Here is a 14,215-nt window from a genome sequence, read left to right as displayed (position 1 = left end):
TGTATGTGTTAGGGTTCCCTTCAGTATCTCATCATTTTTCATTTTGGGCCTTTTGGGAATTGTTATTCAAGAATTTGAGTGTAGAATGCAACTGTATGTTCACAGCATGATGCATTCATCAAAATAAATCTATCCACAACATTTATTCTGTGGATTTGTATTGCACTGAAATTTGCATTGCACTGATGCACTAAAATGAGAAATGTTAATTTCTTGCAGACTATCACTAGATGATTTAAAATAACTGCCAAACAGGAATGTCTGTTTCCATGTGAGGAATTTTCATAATAAAATCCTGGCACCATAGCTAAAGAGGATAGTTTTATACAAACAGAGAGAAACAACAGCAAGTATTTTCCCTGAGGACCGTTTTAGCTACAATGTACCGATGCTGCTCAGTTATTTCTGTCTTATTTTATGCTTTTGTTTTGAAACATAAAGCAATTTTACCTGGATGCAATCTTGGATACTCAGGAATTAGCTCAGTAAGTTGACTGGCTCTGCCCATGGCAAGACCGCCAGAAAATCGGGATGCTCTTCTGGCTCTCCCCTCCCCCTACCCACATGTCCAGAGGGGAGAAAAGGGTTAAGGATTATTGAAGAATAGAGGAGAGGGGAGGGAGCCCCGAAGAGGCCCAGGAGCAGCAGGCCGCACCTCAGCAGCAGGACCAGCTTTCCTCAGCCGCGCAGCGCGGTGGAGCTCTGAGCGCTGCTGTGAATTTGGAGGAGGGATGCTGCTGTCAATTTCTAGGACCGCTGCTGCGAGGAGTGGGCGTGGCCTCGGCCGTGTGGATGCTTGTTAGGAAAGATGCTAGTTGCTTTTTAGTGAGGAGTGAGGGCTGTGGTGTGCGTGTGTGCAAAGGACAGAGAGAGAGAGAACGAGAAAGAGAGAGAGAGAGAGAGAGAGAGAGAGAGAGAGAGAGAGAGAGAGAAGAGAGGAGAGAGGAGAGAGGAGAGAGGAGAGAGGAGAGAAGGATAGGAGAAGCGAGGGAAGGAGGGAGAGAGACAGAGACCTAGAGGTGCTGAAGACAGAGCCGAGAGAGGGACTGAGAACAGGACTAGAGCTCTTGGACAGCCTCTCAAGATCTTTTAGGGGAGCCTAATAAATGTGAACATGGGGTCTGTCACTGGAGCTGTCCTCAAGATGCTACTTCTGTTATCTATTCAAAACTGGAACAGGGTCATAGCTGGGAATTCCTGTAAGTATACAGCAAATGAATTAAACTTGCTGGGGGGTTCTCTGAAAAACTTTAATTCTGTTGTTTTTATGATTATTATTTGTAACTGAAATTGCTGCAAAGCTTATTGCTATAAATGAAGCATCACTTAAAAATTTTGCAAATATGATTGGGTTTATACCTGTCTTTCCTTTTGGTCTGGTCACAATATGTAAAATGTCATTTCTTTTCTTTTCTTTTCTTTTTTTTTTGTGTGTGTGTGTCTATGAGCAGAATCTTATCTTTTCATCTTTGAATATTCATTGAGAAAGCTCAAGTTCTAGTGAAAACATTAAATTAGCATTTTAACCAGGGAATAGCCTGTGAATGTCTTCATTTCTTCCTTTTTTAGGATTACTGAATTTTATTGGAATTATGTCTAACAAGAAAACAACTGGCAGACTTTATATTATGCTGCATTAGCTTAGATTTCTGAAGTTTGCAATTTGGCAGACTGGTAGCTGGCTGCATCTTTAAAATGATGCCAGGCTCATAACTGAAATGTACTGCAGAATTCAGGAGCAGAATTGGTGGAGGTGAACCTCAATATTAAGAATTGTGCCCTCAGAACTGCTAAAAGAATGAGACTTGGGCCCTCCTGAAAGAGGGGGGTTTGATTCCTACATTTTGCTTAAAGGAAAAATATCCAGGTGATTTTTCAAAAGTGTTATTCTTTAGTGGTTGGATTTTTAACTTTATAAATTTGTGATTCAATATTCTGATTCTGAGTTAATTGATTCAGGGAAGATTTATAAAGGTCTTAGTTGTAATTTAAGTATCATCTAAAATAATTTGGCAGAACTCCCTTTATCTACTTTTTATTAGAGATAGAAAGTTTTAAAAGTTATATTTGGCTTACAATATCTAATGGGAGAATTTTTCCCTCTTTGATCAATGATAAACAAGCTCTGCAAATACAACTTTTTATATCTCTTTTACAGATTGTAAAGGAAAAGCTCATTTGCTTTTCAAGAAAGGGCTATGAGGCCTGTTCAGTGCTGTTGTGTAGCCAGGTTTAGGTTGGAGGGTACAGATAAGCCACTAATAAGGTGTTTGCTACGGCACATCCCTTGAGCACAGTAAAGTGCCCTGATGTGGGAAGAACATTGTTAATGACCTTGCTGTCCAAGTCAGATGTCCATTTACACTGCAAGGCTACTGGGATTATGTGTTTCCATTCAGTACTAGCTCATTTAATGGCATGGTGTATCCATCATTCTTAAAGAAGAGAACCCTGTTAGGATGCTGCCCTATGTTTCAGATTCAGTTTTGGGTGTGTAAGAATCCTATGAGTCAATAAAATATGCATATTTTCACCTAGTTAAAATCTTGGAATGCTGTCATGGTAGCATAGGACAAACATGGCAACAAACAAATAAACAATAACACCGACACACACACACACAAAGTTTTGTAGAAAAGGTGTACATAATTCATCCTCCAACTACTGAAATTCAACCAAAAAGGAAAGCACTAGAGGTCACTCTTACAATGTAAAGCACATCCCTTGAAGCATCCTTCCCTGAAGGAAAGCAGAGCCTAAGTCTGGCCTAGGTGTAGTCCTGTCTTTCCAATACACTGTTTGGTTTATAGCATATTGATGTGGTTGATTGGGCTACGAGTTGTTTATATTTGCTTGTTTTCTTGAAGTCTAATAAAAGGCAGAACAACTTTAAATAGCTTTCTTTTGAAATATATCTTCTTAGTAAAGGAAAGATGTGTTGCTGAAAAGATCTGAGGAGAACAAATACTCATGGGTGCTTAGCTCTGGCTAAGTCTCTCTCTGATACTTAAAATTTCAGCCCTGGGTCTGAATTCTTTCAGCTGTGGTTTGTTCAGGAAGCAATTTAATGCTTTTCTAACCATTTGATAAAACTTATAAAATTTTAAATTATTAGGAATATTTAAATATTGAAGTTGGAGTTGTTGGTTACCATATGTAAGAGTTGACTGTTCTTAAAGTGTCAAATATGCAATTAAATGACTTCAGATAATTAAAGTTCATTTAGTAATTTCTTGTTAAAATCACTTGGACAGTATGATTTGCAGCAGTATATATAAAAGAAAAAAATATTTCCCAAGTTTTTGTTTTTTAATATTTAGTAAGTATTTTTTGTTGTTGTTTTGGAAGGAAGCAAAGTCTTCTTATTGCTATTACCAAGGTACTTCATATGTTTTATCCTTTTTGAAAGAGCAAGTATATATATTTATCAGCAAGATTGGGATTCAGTGTATGGACAAGTGACCATCAACCAGCATAAGCATAATTAAAAGTGTTACACAGTAACGCCAATAATTGTTTTGGGTGAGACTTTATATTAAAACATGAATCAATCTTGAATATCAATATTAAAGTCAAGGAGAACTGAATACAGAAAAAGAAAATTAAAGGTCAGTCTCTTAGGTGAATAACAAAGATCTTCTTACTTTATTTACAGCTGATTCACCAGGAGCAAATTTGTTATCCATTGAGTGGGCCTAAGGCTGCCAGCATGAAAACTTTCATGGGACAGGACTCTGTAAAGCAGGGACAGCTCAGGGATTAGGTGCCCTTAAATTTGAATGTTAGTTGATCTAATTGATCAATAGGGAAACTTCACATAAGGAGGATTCTGTGCAGACACACACACATGCACACACACGCATGTTCATTTTTATGTGTATATTCATGTGTATATATGTATATATGTATATGAATATGTATAAACCATCAGATCCACATGCTCACACATTTTTGGTGTCTGCTTACTGCTCATTTATCCGAAGTTAAAATATATTGAATGGGCTACATTCTTTGCCTAGTAGCACCCTACCTGACATTTCAAAAGCAGTGAACCATCCCCAGGCCTTTTCTCTTTGTTCTGGTTGAGTTTTTTATTATATTGAGGGGTCACTTTCATGAAAGTTTAGAGACAGATTCCTGTGGAAGGGCTTGATCTTTGAAAAGTTGCACAGACTGTTTTTGGTGTCTTCACTTCCTACTAAGAGACATGCGTGGAAAAGGGAATCATCTCTTAATTTTATAATCGCTTATAACCTACGGCTTCTTTCTGACTGTGAAGACATTGTTGGGGGCAGGGCTGAATCACCACAAAAGAAGGAACAGGTGTAAGTAGTAAGGCAAGTGAGTTCTGCTTTCATGTTCACTCTCGCAGATCATGTGGCAGAGGCCCCCTGGCTGCCTCAGGTATGCTGAGCCTTTACTCTGAGAATGGTTCATGTTCGCCAAGTACCTTATGAATGGCTTAACTAGAAGTTAGCTTCTCCTTGTATTCTTTCTTTTCTCTAATGGAAATAAAGGCTATATCTGATATCTGAAAGAAGCACTAAAGAATATGTTAAAATCAGCAACAGATGAAGACGGTTGCTTGAGTTGTGAACTCTGGAATGCACCCTGAAAGCAACTGGACAGATTCTCAAATTATTAAAACTCAGCCTTGTAATTCTTTCTACAAGCTTCTTTTCTTCCTTCTCCCCCAAATTTCTTTCTATAGCAATAAATAACTAGAATACAACAGTAAAGTCCTGGTAAACTATAATTATGTGATGCAATAGATAAATAGCTGGTCTTTAGACATAAAGGTGGGCACACATGTTGACTCACTTTTCTAACAGCAATGCTGATTTTCATCAATTTAGTGTATTCTTGCCACTTCTGATTGCATGTATCCCAAATCATTTTGATAGGAGTAGCCTCCAGCTCCAAGATAACATAACTCATAACTAACATGGGGATAAAACATGATTTTCACATGATATCTAGTGATTACTCTAATAAATCTTTTAATGTCTTCTACAAGTAATTATGGAATTTGTATTATATATAAACAATTCCTTTATGGGAGCCGATCTCGATATCAAATTTGAATTAATTTAATCTCTTCAGTGAAAACAAATTAATAGAATTGTATAATATCAGTTATAAGATATTGTAATATTTAGCTCAGAGATTGGTAAAATATGGCCTATGGGCCAAATCTGGCCCCCTGCCTGTTCTGTATAGCCTATGGGCAAAGAGTGGTTTTTACATTTTCAAATGTTTGAAAAAAATTAAAAGAAGAATTCTTTGTGGCACAAAAGAATTATATGAAATTCAGATTTCAGTCATCCATTTTTTTCATTAGTAGACCTGTATAGCAAAAATTCATACTGAATTATTATATTTTAAATGTTATCAATAAAATTTTCTTTAAATGGATTTCTCTCTTGTTATATAAGGACCTACATAATATTCTTTACTATCTGGCCCTGTGTAGAAAAAGTTTGTCAACCCTTGATTTAAATAATATACAATATAATATAATGATGAGACATGGATAGTATATAAATTATTCTGCTCTGATAAAATTTAGTCTTAACTATTTAGTGCACAAATACATACTTGAGAGTTGTGGTACTGAAGGTAACCACTCCTGTTGCCAGGAAATAAAGCAGAAGAAACCTTCAAGTTCGTATCTTCTTCCTACGTTTCCTCTTGAAGACTTTAGTGTTCAGAAATTATATTTCAGTGAGTATGAATTATTTATAACTATTTGTAAAGTTTCAGCAGTTTTGGTTGCTAAAGGGGCACTTTTAATCTCAAGCATTCCCATTAGTATAAGAAGTTCGGTAAAGTGTATAAGTAATTGCATCGTAGATGTTTTTGACTAAGAATTCTGTTGTTATTTTATACTTTCATGAGTGTAAAATATTCTACTCCATACTAATCAGAAACTTGCATTTGGAATCATTGATTGTGTGAAGGAAATGATCTTATTGGAAGAGTGTACTTGTCTCTATGACTTTAACAGTAGTAGCTTCCTAAAAATTCTGCAATTAGCAAACTTTCTAGAATAAATTGAAAACTAGATTTTCATTTAAGCATTGCCCACTGAGAATTCATAATAATTAAGCAGGTGACTTTCACCTACTCATGCCAAGATAATTAATTTTTATGTAAATGTCTATTTGGAATTGTATTTACTTTTCTCATCTCTAAGAACTGATGACTGTCTTCATTTCATTTACATTACACTATTTACTACAGTGTTTTAAAAAGTTTAAGCTAAAAATATAATGGGATATAATATTTACACTTGATCTTAGCCAAAAGGCTGAGAAGCGATTGATGGGATATAATATTTAAAACATTCTTTTCATTGAAATTCCATTGTAACATTTTAATCCAAAATGAACGGCCATATGTTAAAATAATTTATTTTTCATAATACTGTTTATAATGGTTCATCTCTAATGAAGAGTTCTGACTTAAAAAAAGACCAATTTCCAAACCAAAGACACAGTCAGGCACAGTCTCAGAGAGTTTACTGAAATGTGACTTACTCTGGGTTTCAGCAAGAATTTGTGATGGCGTTTGTGACTATTCACTGTGAATGGATGATAAGAGATAGTGACTCATTACATGACTCTGAGTATTTTTTAATAATAGACCATCAGTCTTGCTTTCCAAATGCTTATTTTTAAAAATTTGATACTATATTTAGAATTTGAATCCCTTTCATCTCGGATAAATCAATATTGGGGCTTTAATATTGTCAACTAATGCATCGTATGACCTTTAGGTTGCCAATTAGTCGGGTTATCTAAGAAGTCCTTCAGTATCCTTTCAAAAAATCTTTTTCTTTCCTCCTTCGTGATTAAACGTTAACAGAATGGGCCGGCCCCTGAAAACAGTAGGAAGAATAATAAGGATTTATCCAACTTGTTAAACAAATCCCAGATATGCATGTTCAAATTGGCAGGTAAATATTTCTGGTGAAATCTTAAATAATGAAGATTTCGATCTGAGTATTTTTTTAGTGGCCTGATGTTTCAATTCTAGCTTAGCTTATATTTTGTTTTTATTTTTATTGATTCAAAAGTTTTGGCCTCAATAATTTGTTTAGTATTTATCTAGAATCATTGCTGTTTTTCAAGTTTACTAGTATTGATAGGGAAGGGTGGATCCATCACAGAATATGTGCTGAAAATAGGAGATGTTTCATGAATTAACCACATTCATGAGGTGAAATGAGCTGTGTTGTTGATGGTAGTAGAAGGATGAATTCTCAGAATATATGGATAGTTGATTTAATGGGTATTTCAGTTAGAAATTTTTAGAAATAATCTTTAACAAACACATCTTTAAAAACAGATCTTGAATTATAGCATCAAATACTAAGGTCAGTTTGGTTTTGGTCACTTTTAAAAGAAAGATCTCAGAAAGAAAGAAATGCCCCAAACTAAATGCAGACAAAAAATGTTTAGGAGCGCCTTCCACTATCACTGAATCTCCTTTTTGAAGAATGAACTCATCAAAAAGCCTCAATTAACTGAGTATACTTATATGAAATAATTTATCCTAAAGATTAATATTGTAATTTGAAGGCTTTAAGGTTTTAGAAAAAAGGTTTAAATTTTTTGAGAAATAATAGTTTATTCATAACTCTAAGTTATAATAAATTGCATTTCCAAATAACAAAGATGTCTTCGACCATTGGATTATCTTCTTAGTTATTTTTTTGGCAAACTTTGTTGTCTGAGATAGCAATACTGAAATTTATTCAATGAGTTCTAAGGATGTAATTGTCTGGCTATGTGCTTCAATTAGGTACCTATATATTTGACTTCCAGGATTATCATTCCTTTTTTAATAATCTAGGAATTTAGATGCTCCACAGTGCTGATTGCTCCAGAATCCTGGTGACTGACTCCATGTTGGTAAATACCAAATCTAATATGCTACTATCCAAGTAAAGATATTTCTGTTTCCCAGTTGACTTTTGGAGGATAAAGTAGTTTTCCAAAATGTCTTTTGCCAAGGTATTCACATTCATGGTACTTGAAACTACAGTAATATGAATATGTAATGGAAAAGAATATACATGCAAAATCTATTACCAATTAGCATTATTACCTCAGTTCTCTTGAGGAAAATTGGCATTTGGAAGAGGAAGAATATGTTATTATTATTTTTTTTCCCAATGAATTTTCATCATGGTTCATGGAAAAGTGGTACTCTGGTAATAAAACTGGAGAAATAGCATAACAGGAGGTAAAAATGAGCCTGTTTATGTTACAGTTAATGAGTCATTCCAATGTAATAATTGGAAAAGTGAGTGAAGCCTGAAAACATTTGACATTTTAAGTAGTTTAAAATTAGTAACTATAAAAATTTTTAATACCATAAGTATTTAATAGAGCAGTGATGAAATTTACCTCTAAGGTTTTTAAATCACAAAGGAAAAAAAAAAAGGTATGATATGTATCAGTTGGCCTAAAGCTCTAATTACTTTTTTTTTATTAAGTACCTCTCATTACTTAGCAGTACTCTAAAATAAGATATTATGTGCTTCTAAACTGTAAAAGACATATTTGTTTCTGTAACCATTTTTTTCCCCACTGGCAATTATGGTACTTACAAGTGAGGTCATAGGTTGACATTAGTTTAGAAACAGCTTGTAAATATATAAATTCACCTGCCTCGCTAAATTACATTTATGATATAGTTTTTACACAAACTACAATCTGTAATTTTATTACATGACTTACTCTGAAGTTATAACCTATAGAGAGATGTTTCTAAATGTCCTTTGAATAAGGGGACTGATAGACTCTCTTAGGAATTGGTCCCAAGCCTGGAGTTGGCAGACACCTGGATGACATTGAACAGGCATTTGAACCTTGTAGCCCACAACTGAGAGCCCCACATTATCCTGTCAATATAAAGCCATTGCCTTTGCTATACCAGACCCAAATGGAGCGATTTCTTGGAAAATATGAGGAACTTAAAATTCTCTCTGGGCTAATAGCTTTGCTCTAAAAGATCGGATATATATTTAGATCTTCAAGACTTGTTTTTCATTTTCAAAGTTATTAGTATGTGTTTATTTTTAAAAATATGATGATCAGGAGATAACCAAGCAGAAGGAAGGGACTAAACTGAAAATCGTCTGTAAGGGAAATGAGTTGTTGAGATGAAATTGTCATAGTGTGTGTGTGTGTGTGTGTGTGTGTGTGAGAGAGAGAGAGAGAGAGAGAGAGAGAGAGAGAGAGAGAGAGAGAGCATATGTTGAAGGATGTTGTAGATGGGAATTGGAGAACAGCCCATACTGGTAGAGAAATGGAAAACATTGCCCCTAGGTGGCACATTTTGAATTAAGTAGTGTTGGAATCTAAAATAACATTGTTTCTTATTTGCTACCATACCAGAATCGTCCGCAGTATGGTTTTAAAACAGTATATGGGATTAAAAAAAAATAGCAAGAGGCCTTTTGGGATCCAGTTTAAACTCATTCCCAACAGAGGGATGGTGTTGCCCGTTTTGATCCCAAAGTGCTTTATTTTCTAGGGTATAACATAAAGACCTCAGGGTCCCCAACATTCAATTTCTGGTCAGTCCCAGGGTGTTAGTTTTTACGAACATGGCAATGAAAGCAGAAAACAGCAGAAGAGATTTTGGCTTAAAAGTCACTAGATAAATTGAAGCATAACGTAACTCTCGAAGACAATGCAGTAAAGTGATACTGGTACCAGGAGAAGGGCATTATAAACAAAGTTTAACATTTTTCACATCATTCACTTTTATCTCTCAGTTTTGGCTGACTTTAAACAAAAAGAATCTATCTCCAAGGCAGAAAGCTGCATGGATGCTTAGTGATCCTCATAATTAAGGATTTATAATACATATTTACATTTGCCATGTTTTAGATGTTCAGGACTTAATTAAAAGAACATTGCTAAAATAAAAGCAATTCTATCTAAAGTGGTGGTGAGGGAATTCTGTGCAAGGTTGTAAAGCTGCTCAATTAGGCTCTTTTGTTCCATCGTGTGTATGATTTCTGTGCTTATTTGAACTGCTGTACTTTACCATAAAGCCTGTATTATAATCCTGTGAAGAAAACTTCGTGCACCTGTCAAATGTCATAACGCAACCTCAAGTATCCTAACCTGTGTAACTTTCTCTAAAACCATCAAAAGAGAGAGAGAATTTGGGGAAAGAACTAGGATACATTATTTAAGAAAGCAAAGAGCAACCACTGAAGATAACAGTTTAGAGTTCTATGAACTCATAGCATCCTATAGGACTGAATCTCGAAATGGGACATGATAAAATATTTCATAGGCAAATGCCTACTAGAGAAATGAAAAAAAGTAGGCTAATAAAAATAGGGTGTAGAATTTTAGGTACTAAGAATAAAATTATGATCACAATAGTTTTCTATGCTTGATATGTAAACCTGAGCCATTTATGGGTATGGCCTTGTAAATGACCACATTTATTCCTTGAAAGCCTTGCTGTGTGCTTGCCTATGGAATGATTTCTTTCTAATCTGTCTCTGCATAATTGCAACATGAAATAGATTAGCATGAAAAGAATGTATGTAGTATCATTAATCACTGAACCATTCTCTAGAGAGGATGCCGGCAGTTCTCTGTTTTTATGAGTTAGCAAAATTGAGCCTTCCGTGATCATTTTCCTCTTTCATTTTCCTGGATGTGAGGATGATCTGGCCGTGGCATCTGTCATCTTAGTGATTGCCAGGGTTGATTTGGCTGATAACAACTGGCGAGGCAGCTGTCCCCTTCCTCCCTCACTATTTCCTGGGTCTCCTATTCCTTCCATTCCACAGCATACCACATTTTGAAATGCTACACATATTATTGCATTTTTTAGGTAAGTTTTCCATTGGTGCATTTAATCAATTTGAAGGTTTTTATCAAAAAAGAAAGTAGGTTTTGCCTTGCAGATATTTCACTGTGAGGTGTTTTCAAAATTAAGGTCAGTCTTAATTAGCACAGCAAACAAAATACTTTCCTACCCTGTATTTGCTGATCTTTCCATGTGTGTCTGTCTGAACTGTTTTGTCTCCCTTACAATCCTGCCCCCACCCCCACCCCCTGCTGTGTCCTCTAGTCTCTGTCACCTGGCTTTTACATCTGCTGTTTCCTTTGCCTGAATTGCCCTCAATCACTTATTTCTAAATCCTCCTGGACAACTTACACACTAAGCAAGCCTCACCTCCTTTCTCTATAGAGTCTTACTTGATCAAACCACCTCAACTCTCACCATCCTCTTAGCAGAAATTCCATAGCACTTGGAGTATTTGCTTATTCCTGCCCTTATCAGAGAATGAAAAACTGATTTAGAAAATATGTCTCGTTTACAAAACTGAAATCTTTGAAAAGCAAAAGTATTATTTTAACCATTTCTATATCTGCAACACCTAGCACAGTACCTGGAGTAAAGAGGATATTTAGTAAATGTGGAAAGAATACACAGCTAGTTGGCTTTTTCTCCCAGTTGTAATAATAATAATAAAAAAGAGATGAAAAGAATCAGGTTAGATAAATTGGAGTAGTGTGTGTTCTTTTAATGATGAACAAATCATTTTTATTTAGAAGTCTTTATTTTTGCTGTTTTATTTTTAAACTTTATTTGGCTTTGCATTTGTTTTACTACATTTCATTTAGTTATGTTGAGTACTCCCTTCCGGTCTGTCATAATTCATTAAGATGTGTGTTATGATAGCCAAGCTACTCTTATGTTTCTGGCTAGCTCTCACTTCCCTTCCCCACACCCTTTTTTATTTATAGATCATGTAATCTGATAGGCCACTGTATCAGGCCTTTTTGGATAGAGGATTCTCAACGGCCAAAAACACATCAAGAATGTGAAGGTGGAAAAGCATCTTCCCCCTTCCAAACCATCCTTGTGCCTCTGTGTCTCGGTAGAACCTTCCAGATCATCTCCCTTCGGTTTGGAAAGTTGTATTGCAAAGTTCTCTCCACATTTAGGGAAGAAATTTTCAACTCCTTTATCTATCTTGAACTTCAGTTCCTTTATGTTGGCCTTTATTTTACATTTTCCCTTTTGAAGACCTTTGTCCTTTACTGAGGGTAGAAGAAAAATAAAAATAAAATTAGTTTTCCATTTTTTCTCTTCATTATTCACCCTTTAAGGAGAAAGGTCTTCAAAAGGGAAAATGTAAAATAAAGGCCAACATATACAAAACTTTTTTCCTTGCCTTTAGCAAGTTTTACAAGCACTAATGAGTTCTAAAATTTTATTTTCCTCTTTTAATTGCACACATGTCCTTTTTATTATTTTCCTGTAAAACTTCATCACTTATTTTAGATTTCCTCCCATGTTTTTTCCTCCTCATTGTATGCATTCGTAATTGTATAGTTCATAGCTTTCCACAAATGTTGACATACATTATCATTAACAATGGCAAGTGTTCCTTTTGCACTGGGCTCTATGGCGTCTAAGGTGGTGAAGTACATCTCACAGGCCTGTGAGGCAGGCCTTGTTATTACTATTTTACAAACGAGGAAATGGAAAATTAGGAGGTACTCCCAAAGCCACTGAGTAAGGCAGAATAGAGTGAGACTTGGACCAAGCTTCATTGAGGCTAAATCCATTGCTCTTTGAAATGCAAGACTTACCTTCTCCATAAGCCTTTGAAATCAGAGTATTAGAAGCCACACATGCTCATTCTCAGGGTTCTCTCTCCTGTATGACAAATTCTAAGGCAGTATGTTTGCTTTCTTCTAAGGATTCTGTCACCTGCCTGTTATCAACAAGCTCTTCCTGACTAGTCAGAGTGAAATGTCTAGCATCTCTCTGTGTGTAACTGTAAATAATATAGTCCCCTCTGACCGCCAATTTCCCTGGTTCCTTGGTACCAAAACACCTAGCCACTCAGCCTAAATTCCTTCCTGGAGTCAACAATTCCAAGAACAGTTTCTAAGGGTCTGAAACTGTTCAAATCAGAAAGAAAAACCAGCTCTTTTTCTGCAAGATTGCAATACCGCCTGACCGAGGCCCTCAGCCAGTTTTGTTTCGTCCCTCCGTAAAACCCCTCTTCTTTTCCATGTTCAGGGCTGCCCTCCCTTTGGGTACTGTATTAGTCTGCTAGGGTTGCCTAACAAAATACCACAGGCTGTGTGGCTTAAACAGCAGATATGCATTTTCTCAAAGTTCTGGAGACTAGAAGTTCAAGTTCAAGGTGCCCTCAGGGTTGGTTCCTGGTGAGGCCTCTCTCCCTAGCTTGCAGATGGCCACCTTCTTGCTGTATCCTCACATGACCTTTCTTCTGTGTGTGATCAGTCAGAGAGAGATCTGTGGTGTCTCCTCCTCTCTTATGAGGACACAAGTCCAATCCCAATTACAGCCCCATCCTTATGATATTGAACCTTAATTATCTCCTTAAAGTCCCTACCTCCAGATATAGTCACATTGGGGGTTAAGGATTCAATATGTGAATTTTGGGTGGGGGGAGAAAATTCAGTCTATAACAAGGGCTCTCCCTGTTGCCTTTGCCTGAATAAAGTGACTTTTCTCTTGGTGTTTGGCGAACTTTTGAAAGATCAACAGCATATCTGTTGCTTCTATTGGTTGAAACGTACCAAGAGAGTGAAGTTGTCTTGCAATTGAGTCCCTCTTCAATGGTGTTCCTGGGATCCCATGCGGTGTTCTCATTCATTAGTTCCTACTGCCTGGTTACCATGGGGTGTGACCACTGCCCTGTCCCTTCTCTTTATTTCCTTTCATCTGTACCTACTGCTTTCTAGCTGCCTCTACCTGAGAGTTTCTGATATTCCTTCAAGGTGTGCATCTTAATGATGATAAAAAAAAAAAAATGCTTCCCATGATTTCTCAACAGTTTTATACCATTGAAGCAAGTCATTTACTTTGAATGCATTATTCTGTTCTAAATTCACCTTCCAACAAGTCTTAGAGATACACAGGATGATAATTTACTGCCCTTTATTAAAATCACCTCTTTATTTATCACCTACACTCCCACAGCTGTTATCACAAATATTATTTTATCCCCTTCCAAATTACTTTCTCCTTTATGTTACCGAGCTCCGATTGTGTTGTGATTTGCTCTGTGGTTTCTCGTGTCCCCTTCCCCAAAGTTGATTTTGCAGTTTGTTTTCTCTGGCACTTTTCCACTTCTAATCTGTAAATCTCAGAGCACACAGATTCTCCCTGTTCTTCCTGTAATACC

General features: G+C 36.1%; 1 protein-coding gene across 2 annotated transcripts in view; it reads left to right on the top strand.

Moving 5' to 3' along the window:
• The first annotated feature begins 824 nt into the window (after positions 1-824).
• The window catches only part of CNTNAP4 (contactin associated protein family member 4), a 238,124-nt gene continuing 224,733 nt past the window's right edge, over positions 825-14,215 (top strand). The window contains exon 1 of one of the 2 annotated variants that reach the window (XM_019710874.2): positions 825-1,199. In XM_019710874.2, coding sequence (XP_019566433.2) covers positions 1,115-1,199 — 85 coding nt within the window. In that variant the 5' untranslated portion in view covers positions 825-1,114. Of the gene's footprint in view, positions 1,200-5,705; positions 5,725-14,215 lie in introns of those variants that run through there. The other variant, XM_074314549.1, reaches the window with a different exon arrangement.

The sequence above is a fragment of the Rhinolophus sinicus genome, linkage group LG11 (genome assembly GCF_036562045.2).
Source record: "Rhinolophus sinicus isolate RSC01 linkage group LG11, ASM3656204v1, whole genome shotgun sequence".
NCBI lineage: Eukaryota > Metazoa > Chordata > Mammalia > Chiroptera > Rhinolophidae > Rhinolophus > Rhinolophus sinicus.
Note: the sequence above shows the minus strand (reverse complement) of the source record. Positions and strands in the feature narration are given on the sequence as shown.